Source organism: Lolium rigidum, chromosome 4 (genome assembly GCF_022539505.1).
Source record: "Lolium rigidum isolate FL_2022 chromosome 4, APGP_CSIRO_Lrig_0.1, whole genome shotgun sequence".
In the NCBI taxonomy this organism is placed as follows: domain Eukaryota; kingdom Viridiplantae; phylum Streptophyta; class Magnoliopsida; order Poales; family Poaceae; genus Lolium; species Lolium rigidum.
This window is the reverse complement of record NC_061511.1, coordinates 141,880,900-141,893,381: the sequence shown is the minus strand read 5'-3', so window position 1 is coordinate 141,893,381 and position 12,482 is coordinate 141,880,900. Positions and strand designations below refer to the sequence as shown.

The 12,482-nt window shown below is 43.0% G+C and overlaps 1 protein-coding gene across 1 annotated transcript; it reads right to left on the bottom strand.

The window, feature by feature from the left end:
• Window positions 1–519: 519 nt before the first annotated feature.
• On the bottom strand, window positions 520–8,219 carry LOC124705843 (chaperone protein dnaJ 13). Its single transcript, XM_047237535.1, has 13 exons — window positions 7,918–8,219; window positions 6,508–6,794; window positions 5,658–5,855; window positions 5,449–5,563; window positions 4,571–4,657; window positions 3,762–3,850; window positions 3,567–3,651; window positions 3,150–3,203; window positions 2,833–2,913; window positions 2,596–2,673; window positions 1,954–2,193; window positions 1,001–1,108; window positions 520–888 (listed from the first exon to the last, which is right to left on the bottom strand). The coding sequence occupies exons 1-13, from the start codon at window positions 8,059–8,061 to the stop codon at window positions 832–834; spliced, it is 1,623 nt and encodes a 540-aa protein (XP_047093491.1). The 5' UTR covers window positions 8,062–8,219; the 3' UTR covers window positions 520–831.
• Between the last annotated feature and the right edge of the window lie 4,263 nt (window positions 8,220–12,482).

Here is a 12,482-nt window from a genome sequence, read left to right as displayed (position 1 = left end):
ACCTGCCATGGGATCTGGACTCCAGTTCCGATCACCATGTGCAACGACCTCGGCTGTCGCCGGCAGCATCTCATCGGTTACACGAGCCGACGAGGAAACACAGGACGATGTGTTCGCCGGTCTCCGGACAGGAGAGCGGCATGGGACAGACAGACAGACGACAGTGGCCAAGGGTGGGAGCAGCTCCAGCGAAGCAGATGCTCCAGGTCTCTCACCTGATGAACCATGTCTTGCTTCGGCGCAGGGAAGGGAATTGGTTATTGCGCTGAGCCTCGGCGTTAGGGTTTGATGATCTGTCATTTGAGGAACCTGCATAGTGCATACCTGCCAAGTGCAAACGAAATGATTGGCGAGCAAACGCATGCCTAGCAGCTGAACGCAAGATTTTGGAGCAATCACACTTGACAGATATGCAGGCTAGCACATTATGAAACTATTTAGACTTGTTACTAAACACAGCAGATGAATGAATACTGGAACACGACAGAACATAACATGCCACTGTCGCACGCAAGCAGGAGAAACAGATGCATGTGCAGCAAGGCAGCAGATGCCTCTTCGCAAATCTACAACGGAACATCAACGGATACACTTAAATCTAGTGAAAGGCTGAGCTAATGGTGTAAACCTTTTATTGACTTCCATCTTATTGTTGGGACATGGCACTTCTATCCCTCATCTCAGTGGGTACAAGCCCACGCATATACAACAAAAGGGTCTCACGCACGGAAATGATACCCAAAAAACGGAAAGAGCATATCAGCACAAAAAAACTATGAAGATTACAGTGTGGCCAAGTGTTTGAAGACTCTGCTTCGGATCATTATGAGGTCAAATTCGATGAATGTCTTGCGGTATCAACAGCGCACCATAATCATCTGCCATTACCTGCAATAAAGATAAGTTCCAGCAATTTTATATTACTGAGTATAAAAAATATGGTCTGGAAGAAAATATATAGGGACAAGCATAGTTGTGGGGATGATAAGTATCATCTTACCTTGTATTGCTGACCATGGAACGTATATTCGACAAGCAGTAGCTTTGGATCTCCAGGGCAAGGATCATAGAAGCCCATTATTCCAGACTTCTTTATCCCCTCGTGAAGCTGTGGGTGGAAGACAAACGGCATTCAGTCGGACCACACACATGCTATTTCTCAATGGTTTGACCTTACTTAATCTTAAGTGCAATGGATCACAGCCAAACTAGGGATGTAAAATATGTCGAAATGTAACCTAGCACAGGAGTAACGGTAGCATGCAATAAACTCGTAACCATAAACTTTTGTAATACTCCCTCATTATTTATTAAAGCACCCATCATTCTAAGATTTAAAAGTTTGACCAACAATTAGACCAATAAAATGGCGGTCACATGACCTAGATTTTATTGGTCAAATTGTTGGCTAAATTGAATTTTGAAATCATCAGGGACCTTGAGTAGAGCAACTATGAGTTGACGTTTACTTCTTGTGAGGCCCATATAAAGGTCCTCCTAACTAATAGGATAGGTCCCACAGTAGATTCATGATCTCATTAATTTAAGTAATGAGGAATGAAGCTGTATCATATGCGGATATCTGAGAGACGATTAGTGGCACATGCAATATGGAGATTAAATTTGGTTTTCCTATGCACATGAATTTAGGAGACAAAACCTATAAATAAAATGGATACTGACAAGCTATTAAAGTTCCTGTCCTAATGGAAGCCACAAAATATTCCTTCAATATTAGAGCATGAACATAACAAGCCTAGTACAGTATTGATCTAACAAATCCTGTAAAACTTTCTTAAACGCTCTTTCTGCAACATTGCCGTCAAATAGAAAGGCAAACCAGACGAGGAAGTACACGACACAAACAATCACGGATTTTGTTAAATGCTAGGTTAATAACTTAATATTTCACATATATAACTTACGCTTATCAGCAGTATGATTGGAACATACCTTGAGCTGACCTGCCTCAGTCACGAGGAAGTTCAGTGGGATCGTCACATCTAATACTTGTGAAGCAATATTGTCATCTATCTCACTCAATTCACTACTCTCTTTGATTTTTTTACGATCGCCATATAGAGCTTTTGTGATTACCAAACCGTCATTCTCCAGCTGTTTATTCTTCTTCCGATTGGAGACAGGTTCCAGCAATCTTTGTGCTTTTTTAGCTGCTTGTCTAGCTTCTGTTAGCTATACAGGAAAAGACATGTTCAATTAGTAGATGATACGGGAAAGTTGTATCAAAAAGATACTCCATGTGACAACAAGAAAGCCACTGTTGCCAATGCAGTTGAGGGATATATTTCAAAGCTAGATGCTGCAAATAATAGAAACTCGGAAACAACAAGAGGATTGTTCCATTCTAACAAGTGAAAAGCAGTTTACCTGTATCTACATACATATGAAATAATGTTAAATTAAGAGAAGTAAGTGGCCGTGTGTATTGACCTAGCATGTTACAGCCAAATTTGACAAATATTCCTAAAGAAGATTATATGTGAAGACTCAAAACACAAAAGGTAACTAAGCTGCCCTTTATGACATGGAAGTACATCAGCTTGTAAATAAGCAAGAACAAGCAACCGATTCTACCTGTGTAGACAAGCTATCCATTTTTTCAAGTGTCTTCTGTTTTTCTCTCTTTAGATAGTAAGGCTTCACAACATATGTCTGTCAAACAATAAGAAGCCACAGCTTGGCTTTAGTTAAAGATTACAGATGCAGCAAAGGTAGCAAAAGTGAGCAACCTTATCTGCATACAACTATCAGCCTATCACATATGTTGTCAGCCAGGGTAAGAACGGAAGTAGTTCAGGGAATATTTAGAACCTGAAGTAAGAAATATAGTGTTGAAGGAATAGCAAATGCACCGGTGACAAATAACGCATTGAGGTCAGTTGAAAGCAAGACCTGCATAGTTAGTGAAGGAGTCAGTGAATTCCGACAAGTTTATGACAGAGGGGGGAGCATGTTGGTAAAACTTCCCCACTGTGTCACAGGGAACCAGAACTGCAAGTAAATGACTTTGCCTTATAGTTCGTAACATTTATGCTACATGTACATCAATAATAATAATAATATTTATTATTATTATTATTATTATTATTATAACAGGAAGGACTCAAAGGTGGAATATCTCAACTTACTGGGATAACTAACTTTTGCCCAGCACGATTTAACTCAAATCTCCAAGAGACACCCTGCATCAGAAATGAAGGGATCTCAGCAAATAATTGATCTAGCTTTTTGAACACATCAAGTAGCATGAGCTTTCTCCAAACTAGCGAAACTGTTACATAAGATGAAACGCAGCTAATAATACATGTTCTTGAATGCATGATTGTCGCATGTACCAAATATGAACTGCAGTTTCCTAGTAACAATGCATATTCTCGTTTTTGTATTGGACAAACAGTGAACATGCATGAGTTGTTTGCTTTATCCATTACCAATTAGCATAGGCATGAATCAGTAGTTGGTATGGTGTTTTTTTATTATGTTGACTCAAGGAGAGACAAAATAAAGAGACACATGGAGAATCCATCCTTAGTTAGCAGATTCACCTGGATTCCTATATTATACAGCATCCTTACTGTACTGAACTCTGATATCCGCCTCCCCCCTCCAATTTCAAAATCAAGGGCCGTGCTGCAAATAAGCAGTTCAAGAGAGATGAGAAAGAAATTACAAATTCACATACTGGGTTATCAAAAAAAAAGTGCATGGCCAGAAATAATTGAGATCAAAATGGTATATACCTCCCAACTCTACCAGCAACACGACCATGCGACTTGGAAGAGAAATGATGGGTGTAATGAGCAGATGCACCAAAGGAATTGGTACCAATCTGGAAAGAAAAAGAAGTATAGTTAATATAGGAAACAGTCTTCAAAAGGCAAAGTAATGTAAATGGTGAACCACCGGTGATAAGATAAATACACAACGAATCTTGAAGTAAGTAAACTCAAACCATTCAAATTAAATCAACAAGCGCAAATTCTGTTTCAGTGTTTAACTACAGGCAAGACATACGAAAGCCAAACCAAACAGACGTAATTACATGTTCAGTGGTCCACAGTTAACCAAAAAGACCAGTGCATCGCTATATTATCTTATTTTAAGGCCCTACACAAAATATTGACAACTCGGAGTTGAACCTAAGTAGAAAAAAAAATGCATATGCTTCCATCAAGTACTGAATAATTAATTACATGGCAATACGATCAATTTTGACGTTTTAAATTGCTTTTCAGTACCTGCTGCTATACCAACTACAGCTAGCTTCAGAGTAAAATGAGGAGCTTTTGAGATAACTGAAGTAAGTGTGTCTTCTTGGAGTGTCAAACATGAAATACATTGGGGAACTATGCAAAAGAAAGAAAAAAATGCAGACAATCATTCGGAACAGAAAAATATCACACTACGTAGAACTAAGAAAAAATGTTGCACGACCTTTGAATGTCAACTATATGTTTCAAAAGAATTCTGTCAATTGTTTACTTATAAACAACTGAGTTGGTTTTCTAAATAAGATTTACGGCTGAGTTGGTTTTGCAAAGAGCAGTACCTTTACTTCTCCTGTCGCAGAAAACTTTTCATCCTTCTTTTGCCATCCCACTGATATATTTGATTCATTACCAAGGACAAGTTGTATCTGCAGGTTGGGAAAAAGTAAAGTAACACAGGCAAAAAAAAAATCAGCATCAGCTTATCCACACAAAAGATAGAAAAATGAAGCATAGGGACAGTTAATCCATGGTTTCAATAACAGAGCTGTATAATCACAAGCATACTACATTAAGATAACAGGAATAACTATGTCAAGATGACACCCTGGAGCATAAATCAGAGAACTAAAGTAGGGAAAATTTGGATCCGTGGAACTTGAAAATTGAAAATAATCTGTGCCACTAAAACTCATTATCCAGCAAGGTACCAGCCCGAAGTTCTGGGCATGGGTTGAAAATGGGATCAAATATGGCATAGTTTCTGGGCATGGACTGGAAATGGGATTGCATGAGCCGTAAGTGTTAGGTATGCGTTATCTGTAACTGGACATGGATCAAATTTGGGGTAATTTAAAGTAAAATGATAGTCATGCATATACAATATAACTGTGACATGTTAGTTGTATATGTCTAGAAGTTTGCACGACAACCATAATCGGCTAGAGGAGTTTTGCACTGCAAATACAAAACTAGACAATGTATTAAAAATAAAAAAGATAGTGGTTTGCATGATGATAAACTCCAAGGCATTTCTTCCACATCTGTCGTTGACAATATAATTATGAAGGCATGTACATATTGTAATCGTGTCTCTTGGAGAGCTAAGTTACTCATATTGTTTTCTAAGCTTTAAGTAACAACCTACTAATATTATGTTAGTCATGTAACGCAAATAAAATGTTTCAGACACATGAAAAGAGCACTGAGGGGGACATACATTGCCAACAGTGTTTTCAGATAATTGGCGAGTCCAGCCATTTGACAGGTTGATAGATCCGTCTCTCAATGAGAGAGCAAGTCCGGAAGTTGCTGTTGAATTTGGTGAAATCTGACTGAAGTGGGTAACACCAAATAATTATGATATGATATGCAATGTGCAAGGAGATAGAAATAGGAAAGGAAAACAAAGAAAAGACAAATTCTCACCGAAATGTCTGTACTCCAATAAGGGAACGTAATCCAACTGTTGCCATAAAGTCAATCGAAGAAACTGAAGACAACTGGTGCCGCAGCACAGCGGTTGCTGCACCAGTTCCAGCTGCACCATTGACGACCAAATTTCCACCAACAGTGACAGTGTTTAGCTTGGATACTGGCAGCTCAATTTGACTAGACATTCCCATTCTAGCAATTTCAAAATCAATAATTAAATCATAGTACTCCTGAAGAATATGCAAACTACAGAAGTTAATAATGACATATAAGTAGTTGACAGACAATATCTATGTCCAGAGGTTACTATGTTTATTAGATATTTAGACTTTAAACCCTTGAGGTGTCAAAGCACTCAGAATTGGAGGAAAATTGTAAGGTAATAATCATCAAGTGCCGAATGAGTGTAAGTTTCTGCAAGGAAAGCCCTCTTAATCTATATAAAAAATGGAGATGGCTTCAGTCCACCGAAGGTATATACACTTAAATCATGTCCCATCGTCAACAAGTATGTTGAAGAATGTGAAACAACATCACCGAATGGTTTCATCAACAAAATTATTTATTGGCATAACAAGCCTACTGATTAATAATTCCCTACATGGGATTGCCAAAGTCACTACTGACGCTACTCTTGTGAGTTGCAGGGTTGAACCTGAACTTAGAGACACCATAAATTCTTTTGTAGCAAGTTTGAGAGTCTAGAGGATAAACAGTAGGAACCATGGTATAACCAAGAACCAAACAGAAATTGGCTTCTAAACTACTCGTATGTTGGAAACCTCCCACTGCATCTGAATGGACAGAGAATAACACATGCAATAAAATGAAGAAGACTTTGTACCCTTTCATGATGCTGTCGCCATCCAAATATTGTGGCACGGAGAAATTAGCAATTACTGATCCAGTGGATCGAGCATGGACGAAAAATTTCTCTTCCTCCTTACGGCGTCGCAGCTCGTCCAACTGCCTTTTTATTTCCTCTGGTTTATTTAGCTTGGGGCCAAGTTCCAGGCCGGAATTTAAACCTTCCATACCATAGATATCATAGATCTGTCTTTTGTTCTCATCCGATAGTACCTCATATGCATCACGTATTCGCTGAAAGTTTTCAGTTGCCACATCTTTCATCTATACAGGCAGAGAAGAAACGAAAGAAGATCTTAGTTAGGTAGGAACAATTGAGGAATGTAACTGTAGCACATGAGTAGTTCAACAAAATGCTGATAGCATAAGTGCAAGAATCTAACTGGCATCAGATGAAATTTTGTTTTCTACAATTGATGTTGGGGTTGGTGGGTAACGACCGATCCCCTATGTAATTTCTATTCACCAAAGGTTGTTCCTCGGAATATTGTTCTTTTTTTTGCAGCAAACTGATATTATAGGTTTATAGCATATATCAATTTTGGGTCCGAACAAAATATAGCTAGCAAAATGCTCTTGTGTGCGTTGCTAGAGAAGTAATATAAAGTAATCCAATCATGTGGCACATCAATCACCCTATTAATACAGTGGTCATGAAAGTTAGCACAACAAATAGTAAAACGGCTAAAACATCTTCGAAACAAGATGATGGAGATCGAGCCAACCTATTGTTGGTGGAGGAGCGGCGGTATGGCAGACGACCAATGGAGCATCATAAGTTCATAACCGAATCCGGCATTCATAGGAGTAAGAACATGTGAACGGGATAGCAACATGCCAACATACAGAGCCCAGTACAATTAGATAAGTTGCTATTTTCCATTTTCTGATAGTACCATGTAACGAACAACGATTTGTCCTTTTCCAGACTGACCAGCGCAAAATATAGCTTTTATTAATTCATCCTGACAAAATTTGTGCGCAATGGAATCTGCATTGTCCAATCTCTTGCTATGAGCCTATGATAACCCTTAGATTCATAAACATTGCCCAACCATTCCCTTTGATCTCTACCTCTTGGTGGATAAGGGCAAATCTCTATAAACTACAGCACAGACACTGCAGTTCCTGTTCGAACCAACCAAAGCGTAATCCAAACAGAAGGTAATTCTGGATCAAACCCGTGAAAACTAAATGATTAACGACTTCAACACAATCAAATTCGGGCACCAATTTGCTCGCCACACCGTTTCAAGCTACAGCGATGTCACAACCAATCAAAACTCTGAGCGTGGCAACCCTAAGCTACCACTACATTCTCAGCTCTCGCGAATCGAATCACAGCGGCAGCGTACAAGAGGGAGGGGTTGCGGGTGGGGTGGATAACCTGGGGGTCCTGGTACTTGTCGGGGTGGTAGATTTGAGCGTATTGGCGGTACGCCCTGCGGATTTCCTCGTCGGAGGACTCCGGGGAGAGGTGGAGCAGCGCGTAGAGCTCCCTCCCGTCCTCCGGTTCCGGCTCCGGCGCCATCGCGGCGTGCGGCGTGCGGCTGCGGCGGCGGCGGCGGCTTGCTTGGCGCGGTGGGGTTTGAATGAGCGGAAGGCTCTCTGGAAGCGAGGGTTTATGGCGATGCTTTTTGGTGGATTTGGTCGGGATTAATGGGAGCTCTGCGATTTCTACTTCTGCCGCAAGACATCAGGAAGAAGAAGAAATTGTACTGCCGTTCTCTTTTCTTCTCTGAGACATGTACTTCCGTTTTCCCGTATAGGTAACGTAGAAACGGAGAGTACGTCATCGCCGCGAGAAAATAGGGTAAATGGGCCAGTCATTCAGGCCCATTTGAAATAATGCCGAGGGGATAAAAAAATAAGGGCACTCCTTTTCTTTAGGGATTAGCTCTCTTTATTATTACTCCATCCAATTCATAATAATTATCAAGCGACAAGTAATATGAATTGGAGGCAGTACTAGAATAGAATGGATCCTGTTTTGGCCCAACTAGAGGGTTTTGTAGGTTCTAAACTTTGGTAGTGTTTTCGCTTTTGCTCGAGGTGGTGGTTTTGGTCGGTAAGGTAGAGCTCTCAGCTCACTTCTTATTCTAGCGTAATGCTTTGTCTTCTGAAATGGTATTAGAGCATCTCCATCGGCGCCTCCATAACGGTCCAGATAGCGATTTGGGGCCGGGGCAAAAATGGGCCCACACCGACGCGTCACAAACGGCACCGGCGCTTTCCTGAGCCCAATAGAAGCGTCGGCAACCCCGTGCCGGCTCCTTGGCCGGCGCCTCGGGGGCGTGGGAGCCACCTGTCAGCCACACATCCCAAAAGTCGACGCCAGCGAGGAGTGGGGGGAGGGGGGCGACTCGTCACCGGCACATTCAATTTTAATCTAACCGTCGTCTACCTCGCGACGGGAGTTATTGGGGCGCAGCGGCGGTGCAGTTTTCGCAGACCTGCAACAAACCGTCTCATCGCGCCTTGCTATTCGTGCCGGCGCTAATGAGCGCCACCGCTCCCCCGCCTCCCTCCGGCCTATAAAAAGGGCCGCATCCTATCGTCCCTCTCACACACAAACTCTAGCGCCTCTCTCTCTCTCCAAACCTAGCCGCCACCATCTGAAGAGACGACGCCATGTCTGGTTGAGGCCGAGGTCGTGGCCGCGGCCGCGGCAGAGCTGCTGATATGCGTACAACACGCGTCCGTTGGGAACCCCAAGAGGAAGGTGTGATGCGTACAGCAGCAAGTTTTCCCTCAGTAAGAAACCAAGGTTTATCGAACCAGTAGGAGTCAAGAAGCACGTTGAAGGTTGATGGTGGCGGAGTGTAGTGCGGCGCAACACCAGGGATTCCGGCGCCAACGTGGAACCTGCACAATACAACCAAAATGCTTTGCCCCAACGTGACAGTGAGGTTGTCAATCTCACCGGCTTGCTGTAACAAAGGATTAGATGTATAGTGTGGATGATGATGTTTGCAAAGAACAGTAAGAACAAGTATGGCAGTAGATTGTATTCGATGTAAAAGAATGGACCGGGGTCCACAGTTCACTAGTGGTGTCTCTCCAATAAGAAATAGCATGTTGGGTGAACAAATTACAGTTGGGCAATTGACAAATAAAGATGGCATGACAATGCACATACATATTATGATGAGTAGTGTGAAATTCAATTGGGCATTACGACAAAGTGCATAGACCGCTATCCAGCATGCATCTATGCCTAAAAAGTCCACCTTCGGGTTAGCATCCGCACCCCTTCTAGTATTAAGTTGCAAACAAAAGACAATTGCATTAAGTATGATGTGTAATGTAATCAACACAAATATCCTTAGACATAGCATCGATGTTTTATCCCTAGTGGAAACAGCACATCCACAACCTTAGGGGTTGTTGTCACTACCCCATATTTAATGGAGACATGAACCCACTATCGAGCATAAATACTCCCTCTTGGAGTCACAAATATGAACTTGGCCAGAGCCTCTACTAGCAACGGAGAGCATGCAAGATCATAAACAACACATATATGATAGATTGATAATCAACATAACATAGTATTCCATATTCATCGGATCCCAACAAACGCAACATGTAGCATTACAAATAGATGATCTTGATCATGTTAGGCAGCTCACAAGATCCAGACAATGATAGCACATGAGGAGAAAACAACCATCTAGCTATCGCTATGGGCCCATAGTCCGGGGGTGAACTACTCACACATCACTCCGGAGCGACCATGGCGGTGAAGAGTCCTCCGGGAGATGATTCCCCTCTCCGGCGAGGGTGCGAAGGCGATCTCGAATCCCCGAGATGGGATTGGCGGCGGCGGCGTCTCGGAAGGTTTTCGTATCGTGACTCTCGGTACTGGGGTATTCGCGACGAAGGCTATATGTAGGCGGAAGGGTAGGTCAGGGGGCGTCACAAGGGCCCCACACGCCAGGGCCGCGCGGCCCAAGCCCTGGCCGCGCCGCCCTGTTGTGTCGGCGCCTCGTTGCCCCACTTCGTTTCCCTTTCGGACTTCTGGAAGCTTAGTGGAAAAATAAGACCCTGGGCGTTGATTTCGTCCAATTCAGAGAATATTTCCTTACTAGGATTTCGAAACCAAAAACGTGAGCAACGACAGCGGCTCTTCGGCATCTTGTTAATAGGTTAGTGCCGGAAAATGCATAAATATGACATAAAGTATGTATAAAACATGTGAGTATCATCAATAAAGTAGCATGGAACATAAGAAATTATAGATACGTTTGAGACGTATCAGCTGCACGCTCGTTGTCGCCTGCAATGCCGTCGTCTTCATCATCGGATCTGCAGGAGGAGGAGCGGTCGGTGGTGTTCGAGTTCGTCGTCGTCCTCAAGGGCGACCCACACGGCATCCAGAGGTTGCCGAACACCTTCACCGACTTCGTCACCGGCGACGGGTGATACGTCTCCGACGTATCGATAATTTCTTATGTTCCATGCCACATTATTGATGTTATCTACATGTTTTATGCACACTTTATGTCATATTCGTGCATTTTCTGGAACTAACCTATTAACAAGATGTCGAAGTGCCGATTGCCGTTTTCTGTCGTTTTTGGTTTCGAAATCCTAGTAACGAAATATTCTCGGAATTGGACGAAATCAACGCCCAGGGTCCTATTTTGCCACGAAGCTTCCGAAGTCCGAAGAAGAGACGAAGAGGGGCCACGAGGGGCCACACCCTAGGGCGGCGCGGCCCCTTGGCCGCGCGGCCCTGTGGTGTGGGGCCCTCGTGCCGCCTCTTGACCTGCCCTTCCGCCTACTTAAAGCCTCCGTTGCGAAACCCCCAGTACCGAGAGCCACGATACGGAAAACCTTCCAGAGACGCCGCCATCGCCGATCCCATCTCGGGGGATCCAGAGATCGCCTCGGCACCCTGCCGGAGAGGGGAATCATCTCCCGGAGGACTCTACGCCGCCATGGTCGCCTCCGGAGTGATGTGTGAGTAGTCTACCCTGGACTATGGGTCCATAGCAGTAGCTAGATGGTTGTCTTCTCCCCATTGTGCTATCATTGTCGGATCTTGTGAGCTGCCTAACATGATCAAGATCATCTATCTGTAATTCTATATGTTGCGTTTGTTGGGATCCGATGAATAGAGAATACTTGTTATGTTGATTATCAAAGCTATGTCTATGTGTTGTTTATGATCTTGCATGCTCTCCGTTATTAGTAGATGCTCGGCCAAGTTGATGCTAGTAACTCCAAGAGGGAGTATTTATGCTCGATAGTGGGTTCATGTCTCCGTGAATCTGGAGGGGTGACAAGAACCTCTAAGGTTATGGATGTGCTGTTGCCACTAGGGATAAAACATTGGTGATATGTTCAAGGATGTAGTCACTAGTTACATTACGCGCAATACTTAATGCAATTGTCTGTTGTTAGCAACTTAATACTGGAGGGGTTCGGATGATAACCTCGAAGGTGGACTTTTTAGGCATAGATGCATGTCGGATGGCGGTCTATGTACTTTGTCGTAATGCCCAATTAAATCTCACTATACTCATCATAATATGTATGTGCATGGTCATGCCCTCTTATTTGTCAATTGCCCAACTGTAATTTGTTCACCCAACATGTTGTTTATCTTATGGGAGAGACACCTCTAGTGAACTGTGGACCCCGGTCCAATTCTCTTTACTGAAATACAATCTCATCGCAATACTTGTTATTTACTTTTTTCTACAAACAATCATCTTCCACACAATACGGTTTATCCTTTGTTACTGCAAGCCGGTGAGATTGACAACCTCACTGTTTCGTTGGGGCAAAGTACTTTGGTTGTGTTGTGCAGGTTCCACGTTGGCGCCGAATCCTCGGTGTTGCGCCGCACTACATCCCGCCGCCATCAACCTTCAACGTGCTTCTTGGCTCCTCCTGGTTCGATAAACCTTGGTTTCTTTCGAGGTAAAACTTGCTGCTGTGCGC

Bases quoted from the DNA above. Each gene is read 5' to 3' on its own strand.
- LOC124705843 (XM_047237535.1), bottom strand. From the start codon at position 8,061: ATGGCGCCGGAGCCGGAACCGGAGGACGGGAGGGAGCTCTACGCGCTG. The intron at 3,851-4,570 runs GTACTGCTCTTT...TTTTCTTTCCAG, and splicing joins CTGCGACAGGAGAAGTAAAG to ATTGGTACCAATTCCTTTGG. The intron at 2,914-3,149 runs GTAAGTTGAGAT...CTAACTATGCAG, and splicing joins GGCAAAAGTTAGTTATCCCA to GTCTTGCTTTCAACTGACCT.